The sequence below is a fragment of the Macaca thibetana genome, chromosome 15 (genome assembly GCF_024542745.1).
Source record: "Macaca thibetana thibetana isolate TM-01 chromosome 15, ASM2454274v1, whole genome shotgun sequence".
In the NCBI taxonomy this organism is placed as follows: Eukaryota; Metazoa; Chordata; class Mammalia; order Primates; family Cercopithecidae; genus Macaca; species Macaca thibetana.
This window is the reverse complement of record NC_065592.1, coordinates 47,487,074-47,503,801: the sequence shown is the minus strand read 5'-3', so window position 1 is coordinate 47,503,801 and position 16,728 is coordinate 47,487,074. Positions and strand designations below refer to the sequence as shown.

The 16,728-nt window shown below is 42.1% G+C and overlaps 1 protein-coding gene across 2 annotated transcripts in view; it reads left to right on the top strand.

Moving 5' to 3' along the window:
* The window catches only part of NFX1 (nuclear transcription factor, X-box binding 1), an 82,066-nt gene that overhangs the window by 59,212 nt on the left and 6,126 nt on the right, over positions 1 to 16,728 (top strand). For both annotated transcript variants that reach the window (XM_050760749.1, XM_050760748.1), the window contains exons 16-20: positions 2,756 to 2,986; positions 3,826 to 3,899; positions 5,597 to 5,698; positions 6,357 to 6,398; positions 16,024 to 16,122. In XM_050760749.1, coding sequence (XP_050616706.1) covers positions 2,756 to 2,986; positions 3,826 to 3,899; positions 5,597 to 5,698; positions 6,357 to 6,398; positions 16,024 to 16,122 — 548 coding nt within the window. The remainder of the gene's footprint in view (positions 1 to 2,755; positions 2,987 to 3,825; positions 3,900 to 5,596; positions 5,699 to 6,356; positions 6,399 to 16,023; positions 16,123 to 16,728) is intronic.

Below are 16,728 nucleotides of genomic sequence, written 5' to 3'. Positions count from 1 at the left end.
TTGCTCTGATTAAGATGATACTGTTTTCTACATTCCAACTGCCCTATACCAAAAAAAAAAAAAAAAAAAAGATACTGTTTTGTAACCTGCTTATTTTGCATCATGAAGTATTGGCCAACATTTCATGAAACTCTCTTGACATCTGTAACAACATGCCATATTCTTTTATCTTCATGGACGTATATTCCTCCACTGATTTCCTGTGGGTGGTTCTCAAGTCCTTGGTATTTATTCTTTTCTATGTATCTCACCTTTTCCAGTTTATCCATTCTAAAACATCAATGTGTTATCTTTGTGTTGATGGCTTATTCAGACTTCATTCAACAGATATCGAGTATGAGTACCTACCATGTGCTAGGTAACAGGCTAGGTTTGGGTGATTTGAAAGTGAACAAGACTAACCCTTGCCCTTATGAAGCCTTCACTTTGGGTTGGGAGGCAGGCATGAAAATAGACAATAGCAGTAATGTGGGAAATACAGAGGGCTAAGAAGGATGGAAGGGCTCTCCAGGTGTTTTGCAAGAATTAACATCCTAAAGGATAGCGAGAAGAAAGTAATGTGGAGAGGATGACAGGGCAGAGCATCAGCGAAAATTATCCTCATTGCCCTGGTAGTAGAATATGTAAGTGTTTAATGATTGAGAACTACATTCCACCAAAATACGGATTTCAGTGCGATGGGAAACGTGTGTCCTAGATGTTGGAGGTATCTTCAAGGGAGAAGTTGTGTGTCACTGCAGTAGAAGTATATCCCTCATTTCGAGGGTTCATGAAAGAATTTGAGTGAATATATAAGACTAGCCTTTGGTCCTACAAGAGTAAAATTGCAGCAGCTTTTTCCTATGGTGAGGAAACCTGGAAACAGGCCATTTTTCAAGAAAAAAATGAATTGGGGGTTCCATGGCCTGTTTTCTCTAAATTTTTTAAAGGACAGGACTGCCTGAAGTTGTGGAGACCATGAGTTGGGAGACATGAGGAGAGTTAAGTATTTAATTGCAGAAAACAACCTTCTAGCCTGGGCAACCAGTGGGATCCTGACTACAATAATACAAAAATTAGCTGGGTTTAGTGGCATGCTTGTATGCCCAGCTACTTGGAAGGCTAAGGCAGGAGGATCACTTGAACCCAGGAGTTCAAGGCTGCAGTGAGCCATGATTATGCCACTGCCCTCCAGCCTGGGCAACAGAGCAAGATTCTGCCTCAAAAAAAAGCAAAACAGGCTGGGCGCAGTGGCTCACGCCTGTAATCCCAACACTTTGGTAGGCCGAGGCAAGTGGATCACCAGAGGTCAGCAGTTCGAGACCAGCCTGGCCAACATAGTGAAACCCTGTCTCTACTAAAAATACAAAAATTAGCTGGGCATGGTGGCACACACCTGTAGTCCCAGCTACTTGGGAGGCTGAGGCAGGAGAACCGCTTGAAGCCGAGAGGTGGAGGTTGCAGTGAGCTGAGATCGCGCCATTGCACTCCAGCCTGGGCGACAGAGCAAGACCGTCTCAAAAAAAAAAAAAAAAAGCAAAATCAAACAAAAAAGGGCCCTCAGTCTCAGAACCCTAGGCCAAGGTTGCCCTCCACCCCAACGTCTATAAGAGTTAGTCTGTTGACTCTGCTTTAGCAGTTCAGAAAGGAGGGAAAAGATCATCTGCCCCTCCCAGTTAGTCATAACATTTTCAAGCACTCCCTAGTTATCTAGTTACATTTGTTTGTTGTCACTTTGGAAAGTTTATGTCCCAGATCACATTTTTGGCTTCTGCTACAAATCCTTTTGAGTCATAACAGAGATTATTAAATAAAGTTAAGGTTTATTTTCTTCATCTCAAACTAACCTTTCAGACTTTGAAAATCAAAGTGATTTTTTCCCAGATAAATAGAGCTTTTTTAGAAATACAGCTTTTAAGCCGGATGTAGTGGCATGTACCTATGGTCCCAGCTAATCAGAAGACTAAGGCAGGAGGATCACTTGAGCCCAGAAGTTCAAGTCCAGCTTAGGCAACATAGTGAGACCCTGTCTCTAAAAATTAAAATAATAATAATAATTATCATTTTAAAAACTGGGCTGAGTGTGGTGGTTCACACCTGTAATCCCAGCACTTTGGGAGGCCAAGGCAAGTGTATCGCTTGAAGTCAGGAGTTCAAGACCAGCCGCCTGGCCAACATGGCGAAACCCAGTCTCTACTGAAAATACAAAAATTAGCTGGTCATGGTAGTACACACCTGTAATCCCAGCTACTCGGGAGTCTGAGGCTGGAGAATCCCTTGAACCCTGGAGGTGGAGGTTGCAGTGAGCCCCGAGATGGGCGCCACCGTACTCCATCCTGGGCAACAGAGTGAGACTTCCTCTCAAAATAAATAAATAAATAAATATAAACCATTATTGCCAGATGCAGTGGCTCACACCTGTAATCTCAGCACTTTGGGAGGCCTAGGCAGGTGGATTGCTTCCGCTCAGAAGTTCGAGACCAGCCTGGGCAACATGGTGAAACCCCATCTCTTAAAAAAAAAAATACAAAAATTAGCCGGGCGTGGTGGCACGCACCTGCAATTCCAGCTACTTGGGAGACTGAGGTGGGAGGATCACGTGAGCCCCATAATCATGCCATTACACTCCAGCCTGGGCGACAGAGTAAAACCCTGTATCAGAAAAACAAAAACAAAAAAAAACCTGCTATAAGCTCAGAAATGTTTTAAGAGGAAGTTAAAACTCACCCCAAATCCCACATGGAGATGAGAATCTGACTACTTCTGTCTCTCCTAGTTTCGGAGCAACATCCCCTGTCACCTGGTTGATATCTCTTGCGGATTACCCTGCGGTGCCACGCTACCATGTGGGATGCACAAATGTCAGAGACTCTGTCACAAAGGGGAGTGTCTTGTGGATGAGGCCTGCAAGCAGCCCTGCACCACCCCCAGAGCTGACTGTGGTCACCCGTGTATGGCACCCTGCCATACCAGCTCACCCTGCCCTGTGACTGCTTGTAAAGCCAAGGTGGGTATTTCTGGCCACCGATGGAGCATTGACTGTGGTTCTGAGGCTACTAGTGAGTCCCGAACTGTCTACAGTAGCCCCTGGGCATGCATCTTAATCAGGGGTCATTGGTTGCCAAAAACCACAAGTTAGGGAAAGGTAGAGTGAGTCACACAGGTTTCTGCCTGCCAAACTTGGTGTGGCCTTTTGATTCAGCAGGTACCCACTGCCACCAGACTAGAGTCTGTGTCTCCCTTGGATCAGATTCTCAATAGACACTGATTGTTTACTCCATTTATTTAATAAATGTATAAATGTGTTTTGTGCAAGACGTAGTATGAGGTGCTAGGGATAAATTAGTGAACAAGAGACACATGGTTCCTCACTACCTGATGGGACAGATATTCAATTATTGCTTAGATAACTAATTATGGCTGTGGTGTCATGAGGGAGTAGTTTAAGCCTTGTGGAGGGTGCTATGAGAGCAGATAAATGGGAGGTTTAGCCTGGTCTAAAGGATCAAGTGTGGCCACCTTGAGGAGGTGGAGTTGGCTAGGCCACAGTTGAGCCTAGGGCAAGCGTCTGTCTTTGATGGTAAAAACTTCATCCCAGGCCTGCCCCTTCAGCCAGGATGAAGAGCAGAGGTGGTTTCCAAAAGGGGGCATTGTGGATGGGGGCACTTCTAGCATGTCAGCAACTGTGTCAGTTTGCATGTGTGGTTAGCTTCTTCCAGCTTGGAGAGTGGCCACCCGCTGACTCTCTAGTCTCCGCTATGGTTTAAGAGAGGATTTAAGAGTGAAAACTACTTTATTCACATGGTTCCAGTGCGCTAAAAGTCGTTCCATGTCATCTGACTTCAGGTAGAGCTACAGTGTGAATGTGGACGAAGAAAAGAGATGGTGATTTGCTCTGAAGCATCTAGTACTTATCAAAGGTTAGTGTTACTTAAATGTTAACAACTGGTGACCTAGGTGAAACAGATACATGTGTTTTGTTTTTAAAGCTAATCAAGTGAATCAGTGGGAGTGGAGAAGAAACAACTCTGTAACTGGTTGTGATCAGTTGTAAACACCACTGCACAGATACATGTGTTTATCATAATATCCTTGCACCTTTTCTAAAAGCTGGAAAGGTTTTTTTGTTTGTTTTGTTTTGTTTTATTGAGAGGGGTCTAGCCCTGTTTCCCAGGCTGGTCTCCTACCTCGGCCCCTCAAAGTGCTGGGATCACAGGAGTGAACCACCACACCTGGCTAGAAAGTTTCTTACATACATTTTTAAGAATCTAGTTTCTCTAGTTCAAAGAAAAAGTGCTGCTTTATGTACCTTTTCTTCCCTAACTTTGGTGTGTAAAATAACTTAAATTTTTCCGCTTCCTCCTTCCTCTTTCTCTTTTTCTCTCTTTTGGTCGTATTACATTGTGAGATAAGAAGGGAAGATGTCCTGAAGTTAGGTGAATTGCTTTCACATCCCACCATTTGTCATTGGCACAGCCAGGGCTAAGCCCTGTGCCTTTCTGGTGTGAGAGTTTTTTTTTTTTTTTTTTTTTTTTGAGACAGAGTCTCGCTCTGTCACCCAGGCTGGAGTGCAGTGGCCGGATCTCAGCTCACTGCAAGCTCCGCCTCCCGGGTTCACGCCATTCTCCTGCCTCAGCCTCCCAAGTAGCTGGGACTACAGGCGCCTGCCACTTCGCCCGGCTAGTTTTTTGTATTTTTTAGCAGAGATGGGGTTTCACCGTGTTGGCCAGGATGGTCTCGATCTCCTGACCTCGTGATCCGCCCGTCTCAGCCTCCCAAAGTGCTGGGATTACAGGCTTGAGCCACCGTACCCGGCCAGTGTGAGGGTTTCTAATTGTTCTGTGAGGTATCTCTGCAGCTTCCTGAAGTCTTGGGACCTGTGTAGCCATATAGGGATCTGAGTGCTGAGATGGAGATGTTAGAGAATGAATGGTTTTATATATATGTATAATATATATTATAATTTATATATATTTTATATATATCTGGTTAGATGGGGGGAGGTGCCATGGATATAGGACTTTAAGAGGATGCACACATCAGATTGGCTATGTTTGAATACCTACTAAGTGCCAAGTGTTGCTCTAGGGAATACTGAGGGTTTGAGTCACCTCATCGCTTCCCAGGTAGCTGCTTTGAATGTAATTGAGGAGATATGACATAGATATGTTGGTAGTTCATAGTAGCCGGGCTTCCAAGACCACACCAGTTTTCATGTGATAGATTTGCTTTTTTTTGAAATGGAGTTTCACTCTTGTTGCCCAGGCTAGAGTGCAGTGGGGTGATCTCGGCTCACTGCAACCTCCACCTCCCAGGTTCAAGTGATTCTCCTGCCTCAGCCTTCTGAGTAGCAGGGATCACAGGAGCCTGCTACCATGCCCGGCTAAGTTTTTGTATTTTTAGTAGAGATGGGGTTTCACCATATTGGCCAGGCTGGTCTTGAACTCCTGACTTCAGGTGAGCCACCTGCCTCAGTTTCCCAAAGTGCTGGAATTACAGGCGTGAGCCACCACACCCGGCCTAGATTTGCTTTTAAAGAGGTCTTCTGTATCCCAAGTATAAGGAGGTTCTTGTGAAACTGCAATGCCTCTTTTTCCCTTTCTTTTTTATATTTCAGAATAGCTGCAATTTCCATGGCCTCTAAGATAACAGACATGCAACTTGGAGGTTCAGTGGAGATCAGCAAGTTAATTACCAAAAAGGAAGTTCATCAAGCCAGGTAATTTTTAAAATGCATATATGTGCCTTCTTTCTTCAATTAGACTTCAATTAGAGGGCAGGGATTATTCATTTATCTCAGTACTTCATAGTAGAGCCTTGCATACATAATAAGTATTCAATAGACAATTTGATGTTGAGACATCCGTTCCATCCCCAATGCATCCTACTCAGGAGATAGCTAAGACTAGAGGAGACTTTTCCAGGCCTCACAGTAACCAAAGGAAGCAGAGACCTATGTGTGTTTAGCTTAACCCATGTGAGAATAGAGAACCCAGAGTGGTGACTGTCTCTGGAATGGGAGATTGGGCTGTTAAGAGGGGCACCTGTGGAGCATTTGGGGCTGAGCAGCCAGGGAACACTCTGAGGCCACTGGAGGACTCCTGGCCCCATAACAGAGAGGCCATCCCACCTGTCCTTGAGAGGGACCTCATCCAGCCATCCCTGGATTGGGGTCCGTGGGGAAATGATATTTCTAGGGCAAGGGTACTAATGGAAACTGAAGAGCAGGTGGCCTCACAGGCTTCCTGGCCTGAGGGAATGTTCTTTGGCTAGAGTCAGCTGTGTTTCCAGGTTGACTGAGACTTTCTTTTCTTGCTGGATAGGAGCTGTATAGCCAGTACTCTGACTTTATTTTTTTTTTTCATTTGCGTATCCAGGCTGGAGTGTGATGAGGAGTGTTCAGCCTTGGAAAGGAAAAAGTAAGTAGTTTCAGTTGCTTTTTAAATCTCCTTGCCCTTGAGCTCTGTGAAATTAATGGAAGGGAGCAACCCTTCAAACATCAGACATTCACTCAGCACTGCGCTGCGTCTTTTACTGTTATCAAAGAGCAAGAGAAATGCCGTTACCAAGAATTGAATTGTCTTAAGGATAATCACTCAGGTGATTTCAGTATATTGAGAAACATGAGCTGTGTGGTTTTGGGCATGATATAAACATCATACCACAGCATACTTGTTCAGGGACTGGCCAACTTCCTGACTCATTGTTTAAAACAATGTTTAGTGAACTTTTCATTGAAGTTTAGCATACATAGTGAAGATTGGAAGTGTGCAGATCAGTGAATCGTCACTAAATGAATACAGTTGTGTAATTAAGCACTCAGGTGAAAAGATAATTACCAGAACTGTCCCTTGTACTCTACATAAACGTAAAACCTCTATCCTAACTTCTTTTTAGATTAGTTTTTGAACTTTATGTAGGCGATGAAATCATGTAGTTTGTATTATTTTTGTCTGGCTTCTTTCATTACTTTTTTGTGACATTCACTCCTGTTGTTGCATGTAGCAATGCTTTATTCATTTTTATTCCTGCATGATTTTTTTTGTATTACTATTCATTTACCCATTCTACTGTTAATGGATATCTTTGTATTAAGTATTAAACTATTACAAATAAAGCTGTTAAGAATTTTTTGTTTTTTGAGGTGGAGTTTTGCTCTTATCGCCCAGGCAGGAGTGCAATGGCATGATCTTGGCTCACTGCCACCTCTGCCTCCCAGATTCAAGTGATTCTCTTGCCTTAGCCTTCAGAGTAGCTGGCATTACAGGCGCACACCACCATGCCTGGCTGATTTTTGTGCTTTTTTTTTTTTTTTTAAGACGAAGTCTCGCTCTGTCTCCCAGGCTGGAGTGCAGTGGCGCAATCTCGGCTCATTGCAAGCTCTGCCTCCCAGGTTCACACCATTCTCCTGCCTCAGCCTCCCAAGTAGCTGGGACCACAGACGCCTGCCACCACACCTGGCTAATTTTTTGTATTTTTAGTAGAGACAGGGTTTCACCGTGTTGGCCAGGATGGTCTCGATCTCCTGACCTCATGATCCATCCACCTCACCCTCCCAAAGTGCTGGGATTATAGGCATGGGCCACCGCACCCGGCCTGATTTTTATATTTTTAGTAGAAATGGAGTTTCACCATGTTGGCCAGGCTGGTCTCAAACTCCTGACCTCAGGTGATCCACTTGCCTCCACCTCCCAAAGTGTTGGGATTACAAGCCACCACACCCGGCCCAGAACATTCTTAAACTTGCTTTGCTCTATATTTCTGTACATTTCTGTTGGATATAAGCCAGAAGTAGAATTGCTGATTAATAGGGTTTACATATGTTCAGCTTTAGTAGAGTCTGCCAGTGTCCAAAGTGATTGTACCAAATTACACTCCCACCAGCAAAGGATAATTCCCATTGCTGTACATTTTTGGCAGCACTTAGAATTGTCAGTCTTTTTAATTTTAGCCATTTTGTAGATGTGTGTAACAAGATGTCATTGAGCTTTTAATTTCTTTTTTCCTGATGACTTAAGAGATTGAGCACCTTTCTTATAGTTACTGGCCATTGGATAGCCTCATTTTTGAAGTGCCTGTACAAGTCCTTTGCTTTTTTGTGCTCTTTTGTATTGATTAGTAGGAATTATTTATGTATTCTGAATATGAGTCCTTTGTTGGCTTTCTGTATACATTGTGAGTACTTTGTTGCACTCTGTACCTTCATTTTTTACTCTCTTGATACCTTCTTTTTATCCCAGAAGCTAAAGAACTCTTGATGTCTTTTGATAAACAGAAATTTTTAATGTTAATATTGTCCAGTTTATTTGAGTTTCTTAATAAGCACTTTTCATGTCCTATTTAGAAAAATTTGTCATCCTGAGGCCATGATGATATTCTGTTACTGTCTAGAAAGTGTATTATTTTACCTTTCACATTTTAAATCTACAGTTGACCTGTACCGATTTTTTTGAGTATGGATAAGGAGAGTTTACAATTCAGCTTTTTTCCATGCGAATATCCATTTGACAAGTACCAAGATTGTCCTTTTCCCAGCACTCTGCAGTGCCATCTCTGTCATAAATCACCTATAAGCCTGGGCAACTTGCAAAATCTCATCTCTACAAAAAATAAAACAAAATTAGCCAGGTGTGGTGGTACGTACCTGTAGTCCCAGCTACTTGGGAGGCTGAGGTGGGAGGATTGCTTGAACCTGCGAGGCTAAGGGTACAGTGAGCCGTGATCACCAGCCTGGACTATACTCTTGGTGACAGAGTGAAACCCTGTCTCAAAAAACAAAAACAAAAATAGGCTGGGCACGGTGGCTCAAGCCTGTAATCCCAGCACTTTGGGAGGCTGAGGTGGGTGGATCACGAGGTCAGGAGATCGAGACCATCCTGGTTAACACAGTGAAACCCCGTCTCTACTAAAAAATACAAAAAATTAGCCGGGCATGGTGGCGGGCGCCTGTAGTCCCAGCTACTCGGGAGGCTGAGTCAGGAGAATGGCATGAACCCGGGAGGCGGAGCTTGCAGTGAGCCGAGATCATGCCACTGCACTCCAGCCTGGGCAACAGTGTGAGACTCCGTGTCAAAAAATAAAATAAAATAAATAAAAATATATCAAATATATGTATGTGAGTCTATTTCTGAGCTCATCGTGTTCAACTGCACTAGTATCACACTGTCTTAATTACTGTGCCTTTATAACAAGTCTTAATACCTGGTAGTATATATCCTCAACCATGACTCCTCTTCAATATTGTCTTTGATTATTCTTTATTCTTAGCCCTTTACATTTCAACTTAATGTCTTTTTCATTTATTTATTGAGATAGGACCTTCCTCTGTCACCCAATCATAGTTCACTGCACCCTTGAACTCCTGGGCTCAAGGGATCCTTGTGCCTCAGCCTCCACAATAGGTGAACTATAGGCACACACGCCACTACGACCGGCTAAGTTTTTCTTTTTTTTTTTTTTTTTTTTTGTTGTTGTAAACATGGGGTTTTACTGTGTTGACCAGGATGGTCTCAAACTTCTGGCTCAAGCAAACCTCCTACCTTGGCCCCCCAAAGTGCTGGGATTATAAGCATGAGCTACTGCACCCAGCCCATATCCACTTATATTTCACAATTGACTTCTTATAATATATACGCAAGAAACCTGCTGGGATTTTGACTGAGTTGTTATTTAACTTGTAGGTCAATTTGCAATCCTTACAGCATTGAATTTTCTAATCCATGAGGAGGGTGTATTCTTGCATTTCATGTCGTCTTTGATTTCTCTCAATGATACTTTATGTTTTGTATATATAGATTTTGTGTTCTGTCAGTAGATTTGTTTCTTGATTTTTGATGCTGCTATAGATGGGTTTTCTCCTTGTATTACTTGTAATTTTTTTTTTGTTTTTTTTTTTTTTTTGAGACGGAGTCTCGCTCTGTCACCCAGGCTGGAGTGCAGTGGCGTGATCTCGGCTCACTGCAAGCTCCACCTCCCAGGATCACGCCATCCTCCTGCCTCAGCCTCCCAAGTAACTGGGACTACAGGTGCCCGCCACCACACCCGGCTAATTTTTTGTATTTTTAGTAGAGACGGGATTTCACCATGTTAGCCAGGATCTCAATCTCCTGACCTCATGATCCACCCACCTCGGCCTCCCAAAGTGCTGGGATTACAAGTGTGAGACACCACGCCTGGCCAACTTTTAATTTTTTTTAAATTATTATTATGTAATGTGACAAGGGTTTTGTTTATTTTGTTTTTGACCAGGTTGACATCCTCAAGAAAAAATGCAAATTACAAGGCCTTCATTTTAAAGCAAATGCTCATTTTAGAAATGTGTTACAGAAGATGTTTATATGCTTCAGCAGGCATAAAAATACATCACAGATAAGGCAGAAAAAATTCTATGAATGGCTTGACTTTTTTTTTTTTTTTTGGATACAGCGTCTCACTCTGTCTCCCAGGCTGGAGTGCAATGGCACAATTACAGCTCACTGCAGCCTCTACCTCCTGGGTTCAAGTGATCCTCCCACCTCACCTCCCAAGTAGCTGGAACTGCAGGTGCATGCCACCACACCCAGCTAATAATTTTTAGATTTTTTGTACCACATCCAGCTAATTTTTTTGGTTTTTGTTTGTTTGTTTGTTTTGTTTTTTTTTGTAGAGATAGCATCTCACTATTTTGGCCAGGCTGGTCTCACATTCCTGGGCTCAAGCAATCCTCCTGCCTCAGCCTTCCAAAGTGCTGGGTTTACAGGTGTGAGCCACCGCACCCGGCCTAAATTGGTATTTTCTAATTGTTTGTTGCTGGTATTTAGAAATACAATTGATATTTATTGACTTATTTAGCAACCTTACTAAATTCACTTACTTCTGATATTGTAGATTCTTTTGGATTTTGCATATATACAATCATGTCTTCTAATGATAGTAATTTAATTTCAATTCCTGTTTTTTCTTTTCTTTTTTCTTTTATCTTTTTTCCTTCTTTCCAATTCTTAACTTTTATTTCTTCTTCTTACGTCGTTGCACTGGCTAGGGCCTTCAGTATATTGTTGAATGGAAGGTGGTAATAATAGATATTCCTTGACCGGGCATGGTGGCTCATGCCTGTAATCCCAGCACTTTGGGAGGCTGAGGCGGGCGGATCACTTGAAGTCAAGAGTTGGAGACCAGCCTGGCCAACATGGTGAAACCCTGTCTCTACTGAAAATACAAAAATTAACAGGCGTGGTAGCGGACACCTGTGGTCCCAGCTACTGAGGAGACTGAGGCAAGAGAATTGCTTGAATCTGGGAGGCAGAGGTTGCAGTGAGCCGAGATCACGCCACCACACTCCAGCCTAGGCAACAGAGCAAGACTGGGTCTCACAAAAAAATAGATAGATAGATAGATAGATAGATAGATAGATAGATAGATAGATAGATAGATATTCCTGACTAATCCTCCATCTCTTGGGGAAAACTTTAAGTATTTCACCATTAAATATGATGTCTGAAGTAAGTTATTTGAGGATACGCTATCAGGTCAAGAGGCATTTATTCAATGACTGGCAAACTTTCTGATTCTAGCAAAGATTGATTAAATTGAATAGCCCTGCAAAATGCTAATAATTGAAGAATTTAGGTGAAGGGTATACGGAAGTTTATTGTAATATTATCATAACTTGTCCTTGAAATTTGTTTAAGATAAAATGTTAGACAAATGCAGACAAAGTATAGCCCTATTTTACCTTGAAGTTTGACTTTCAACAATTTTAATAGTACCTCTTTACGTATTGTGTAGAGGTAATATGATGACTAGTAGTGCTGTCCAAATTTTCCTTGGTTTGACCCTTACAATAACTTTGTAGTGAGTGCTGTTCAAAACCCTTGCCCTTTAGGAACCATCAGTCAGTGTTCTCAGCTGCAGAATGTAAATTAGGAGTCCTAGGTATTCAGAAATGCTATAGTGAATACACAGAAGGGTCTCCAAACATGGAAATATACTTTTGGTGGTTGAAAGACATATTGTATACTAGTTAGAGCCAGAGATCTAGAGTCAGATTGTCTGGATTTGAATCCTAGCTTCACAAATCACTTAGCTGTGAGACCTTGGGAAAGTCACATATTGTCTGTAAGCCTTAGGTTTCTTAAAAATCTAGAAATGATGACAATAACAGTATTTACCTTCCAGAGTTGTTGTGAGGATTAATACATTAAAATTAAAAATGATACTCATAAAACTCTTGGCACAAGAGCTTGGCACATAGTACGTACTCAGTAAATGTTATTGATTAAAACTAGGTATTTTTGAAAGCCTTTTGAATTTCTCCTCAATCTTGGTGATGACATAATGACCCTTACTATATAGATTCTTTCATAAATACACACAAGCCTAAGAGAAAAAAATGCAAATTTAAAGAAAATTCCACCTAAAGTTGTATCTATTTATACACACACATATATACACACATACACCTGTGCATATATGTATGTGTGTATATCTCTGTTGTAGAAATAAAAAACTAGCAGGCCAAATTCAGCCCACAGACAGGTTTTATTGGTGTTTAAATTTGTATTAGTGGCCAACTAACCAAAACATCAAAAGATCTTCCCCTAGAAGTTCTCATGAAAATTTGAAAAGTAAGCCTCTTTGGAAGCCTAGCAATGTGAACCAGATTATTGTGGGCACTAAGCTTGTAAGTGATTCCTGGTACAGTGTAAATGAAAATTGTACTAAGTGCTAAGCTGAAATCTATCTTTAAAAAAATAAAATAACTGAGTGTTGGTGAGGTGCCATGAGATTCAGACACTGATGGCTAGGGCACAAAGTGGCAATTCTGGAGACCACTTACTCCACATTGATCAAGAGTCTTATGTCCACTCCGTGTACCCCACAACTGGAAACATTTTCAAAGCTTTTTGCACAGAGATATTAATTGTGTCCTATATAATGTTGAGAAACTGGGGAACTGTTAAAGTTCCACTAAATGGGAAATGATTAAAATATGGGTTATACATAATTAGAAGACTGTGAGCTATGAAAACAGTTAAGTGGGAAAACAAAATAATAATATGAGAAATGCTAACAAGATAATGCTGGGGAGAGGCAAAGAAACAAAGTTTTTAAAATTTTTTTATTAAATAAAAATGGTATATATTTATGGTAATACAGCATGATGTGTATGTATACATTGTGGAATGGCTAAATAAAGCTAATTAGCATATGCGTTACCTCACATTCTTATTTTTTGGGGGGGTGAGACAATTTTGTATATAATAATGGCAGCTACTTAAAATTATAGAGAAAGACTGGGCACAGTGGCCCACACCTGTAATCCCAGCACTTTGGGAGGCCGAGGCAGACGGATCACCTGAGGTTGGGAATTCAAGACCAGCCTGGCCAACATGTTGAAACCCCGTCTCTACTGAAAATACAAAAATTAGCTGGGCATGGTTGCGGGCGCCTGTAATTCCAGCTATTTGGGAGACTGAGGCAGGAGAATCACTTGAATCCGGGAGGCAGAGGTTGCAGTGAGCAAAGATCGCACCATTGTACTCCAGCCTGGGCAACAAGAGCAAGACTCCATCTCCAAAAATATATACATATATATATACACATAGAGAAAAATGTTATAGTGAAAAAAGGGGCCGGGCACAGCGGCTCATGCCCATAATCCCAGCATTTGGGTGGCTGAGGCCGGCAGATCACTTGAGCTCTGGAGTTCAAGACCAGCCTGGGCAACATAGCAAAACCCTGTCTCTACAAAAAATACAAAAATTAGCCAGGCATGGTGGCACACTTATAGTTCCAGCTACTGGAGAACTTGAGGTGGGAGGACGGCTTAAGCCCAGAAATTTATAGTGAGCTGAGATCATACCACTGCACTCCAGCCTGGGCTACAAGAGCCAGACCCAGCCTCAAAAAAACAATTAGAAAAAAGGGAACACTTATACACTCTGGTGGGATTATAAATTAGTACAGCCACTACGGAAAATAGTATGGAATTTCCTCACATTAAAAATAGAACTACCGGCCAGGCACGGTGGCTCAAGCCTGCAATCCCAGCACTTTGGGAGGCCGAGACAGGCGGATCACGAGGTCAGGAGATCGAGACCATCCTGGCTAACACGGTGAAACCCCGTCTCTACTAAAAAAAAAATACAAAAAAACTAGCCGGGCGAGGTGGCGGGCGCCTGTAGTCCCAGCTACTCGGGAGGCTGAGGCAGGAGAATGGTGTAAACCTGGGAGGAGGAGCTTGCAGTGAGCTGAGATCCGGCCACTGCACTCCAGCCTGGGTGACAGAGCGAGACTCCGTCTCAAAAAAAATAAAAAATAGAACTACCATATGATCCAACAATCCTATTCCTTGGTATCTGTACAGAGGAAATCAAATCTGTAGAGATACCTATACTCTCACATTTGTTGCAGCACTATTTACAATAGCCAAGATATGAAATCAACTCAAGTGGCCAACATGGCTGAATGGATAAAGAAAATGGGTATATATATATAGAATGGAATATTCTTCGGCCATAAAAAAAATGAAACCCTCTCATTTGCAGCAACATGGATGAACCTGGAGGACATGTTAAGTGAAATAAACCAGACACAGAACGACAGATACCACATGATCTCATTCATATGTAGAATATTTTTTTAAAAATTAATATAGAAGCAGAGAGTAGAATAGTGGTTATCTGACTGAGAAGAGGGACGGGGTGGAAAGGGGAGGATGAGGAGAGATTGGTCAGTGGATACAAAGTTACAAATAGATGGTAGTAATAAGTTCCAGTGTATGTTTTTGTTGTTGTTGTTTTTGTTTTTTGGAGGAGGAGTTTTGCTCTTGTTGCCCAGGCTGGAGTGCAATGGCGCTATCTCAGCTCACTGCAACCTCCACCTCCCAAGTTCAAGTGATTCTCCTGCCTCAGCCTCCCGAGTAGCTGGGATTACAGGCATGCACCACACGCCTGACTAATTTTTGTATTTTTAGTAGAGACGAGGTTTCTCCATATTGGTCAGGCTGGTCTCAAACTCCCGACTTCAGGTGATCCGCCTGCCTCGGCCTCCCAAAGTGCTGGGATTACAGTCATGAGCCACTGCACCTGGCCTAAGTTCTGGTGTTCTGTGGCACACTGGGGTGATGACGGTTAACAGTAAGGTGTAGTATATTACAAAATAGCTAGAAAAGAGGCTTCTGTATATTTTCACCACAAAGAAATAATAAGGTGATGGATATGCCTAATACACTGATTTGGTCATTATACAGCATAGTATATATGTACCGAAACATCAAACTGTGCTTCATAAATATGAAGCAATAACAATTGGTCAATAAAAGTAAAAAAATAAAGAAATGTATTATTTTTTATTATTATTATTATTTTAGAGTCTCGCTGTGTTGCCCTGGAGCACAGTGGCGCAATCTCGGCTCACCACAACCTCTTTTTCCTGGGTTCAAGCGATTCTCATGCCTCAGCCTCCTAGCAACTAGGATTACAGGCATGCGCCACCACACCAGCTAAATTTGGTATTTTTAGGAGAGATGGGGTTTCACCATGTTGGCCAGGCTGGTCTCGAACTCCTGGCCTCAAGTGATCCACCTGCCTTGGCCTCCCAAAGTCCTAGGATTACAGGTGTGAGCCACTGCACCCAGCCAAGAAATGTATAAAAATGACGTGCATATGTTAATGGAATTCTTTACTTTTCATATTTCTATATTAATTTTAACATTTGTATGTCTATTTTGTGTACTTTATCTTTAAACTAAGCCTCAGAGAAAGTCATCCCCCATTGACCATTCTCAGACCATCCCACACCTGCAAAATCCTCTTCCCCAAATAATCTAAGTCCCCAGTGTTCAGCCTATGACTCACTCAGATCCTTATAGATCTGTTTTGTTTACCTTCTTTTATGAATACCACCTCATATCCCAAGTTGTTGTTATTCTTTCCTTAATCAGTTTACTGAAATAGAGATAAATAATGCATAAAGAATTTAGGATATAGTAGGCACTCAGTGTTACTGTAAGATAGTTTCCCTCCCACTCCTTTTATTTGCATACCTGTCTCTCCCTTTCAGGAGATTAGCAGAGGCGTTTCATATCAGTGAGGATTCCGATCCTTTCAATATACGTTCTTCAGGATCAAAATTCAGTGATAGTTTGAAAGAAGATGCCAGGTATGTAACTTGTTCCCTGCTTTCTTAATTGTGGCTTGTCAGAGGGTTTGGTCTTTTGAGATGTCATAACTAATATGTGCTCCTCCTATGATTAAGCCAGTTCAAGTTTGTTTGTTTATCTATTATAAAAGATTACATGCTGTTTAATAAATATCCTTCTCTTGGTTTTTCAAAACTGTCCCCTTAAAGAACTGAACTTGGGGTAGGTTTGAGGTAAGAGTTTGGATGGGGCGGTGCTAAGAGTTTGGGCCTCCAAAGGGCTAGACTAGACTAAATTGGAGGATCTCTGGGCTTCATTCCGCCTCTGTCCACCTGAGTCTCACATTTGCACGAGTTCTCACTTGGAGCTGTAACAGCTCTTATTTTTCTCCTGGAGTCCCTGGCCCTCCAGTGGCTATTTCTCCTTTCATCTTCTCATTTCTTACATTTTTCTCTTTTGTTCTTTCTTCCATCACAGTCATCCTTCTGTTTTCTGACAATTCCTCATCTCTGCAGTTTTCCTGCCAGCATTGTCTATTGTCTCCACTTTACAGGGAGAGGATGGGTGAAAGGCGTTCTCAGAAGGGCAGGGACAGACAAAAGTAACTGCGGTGATTTCTCATTTCA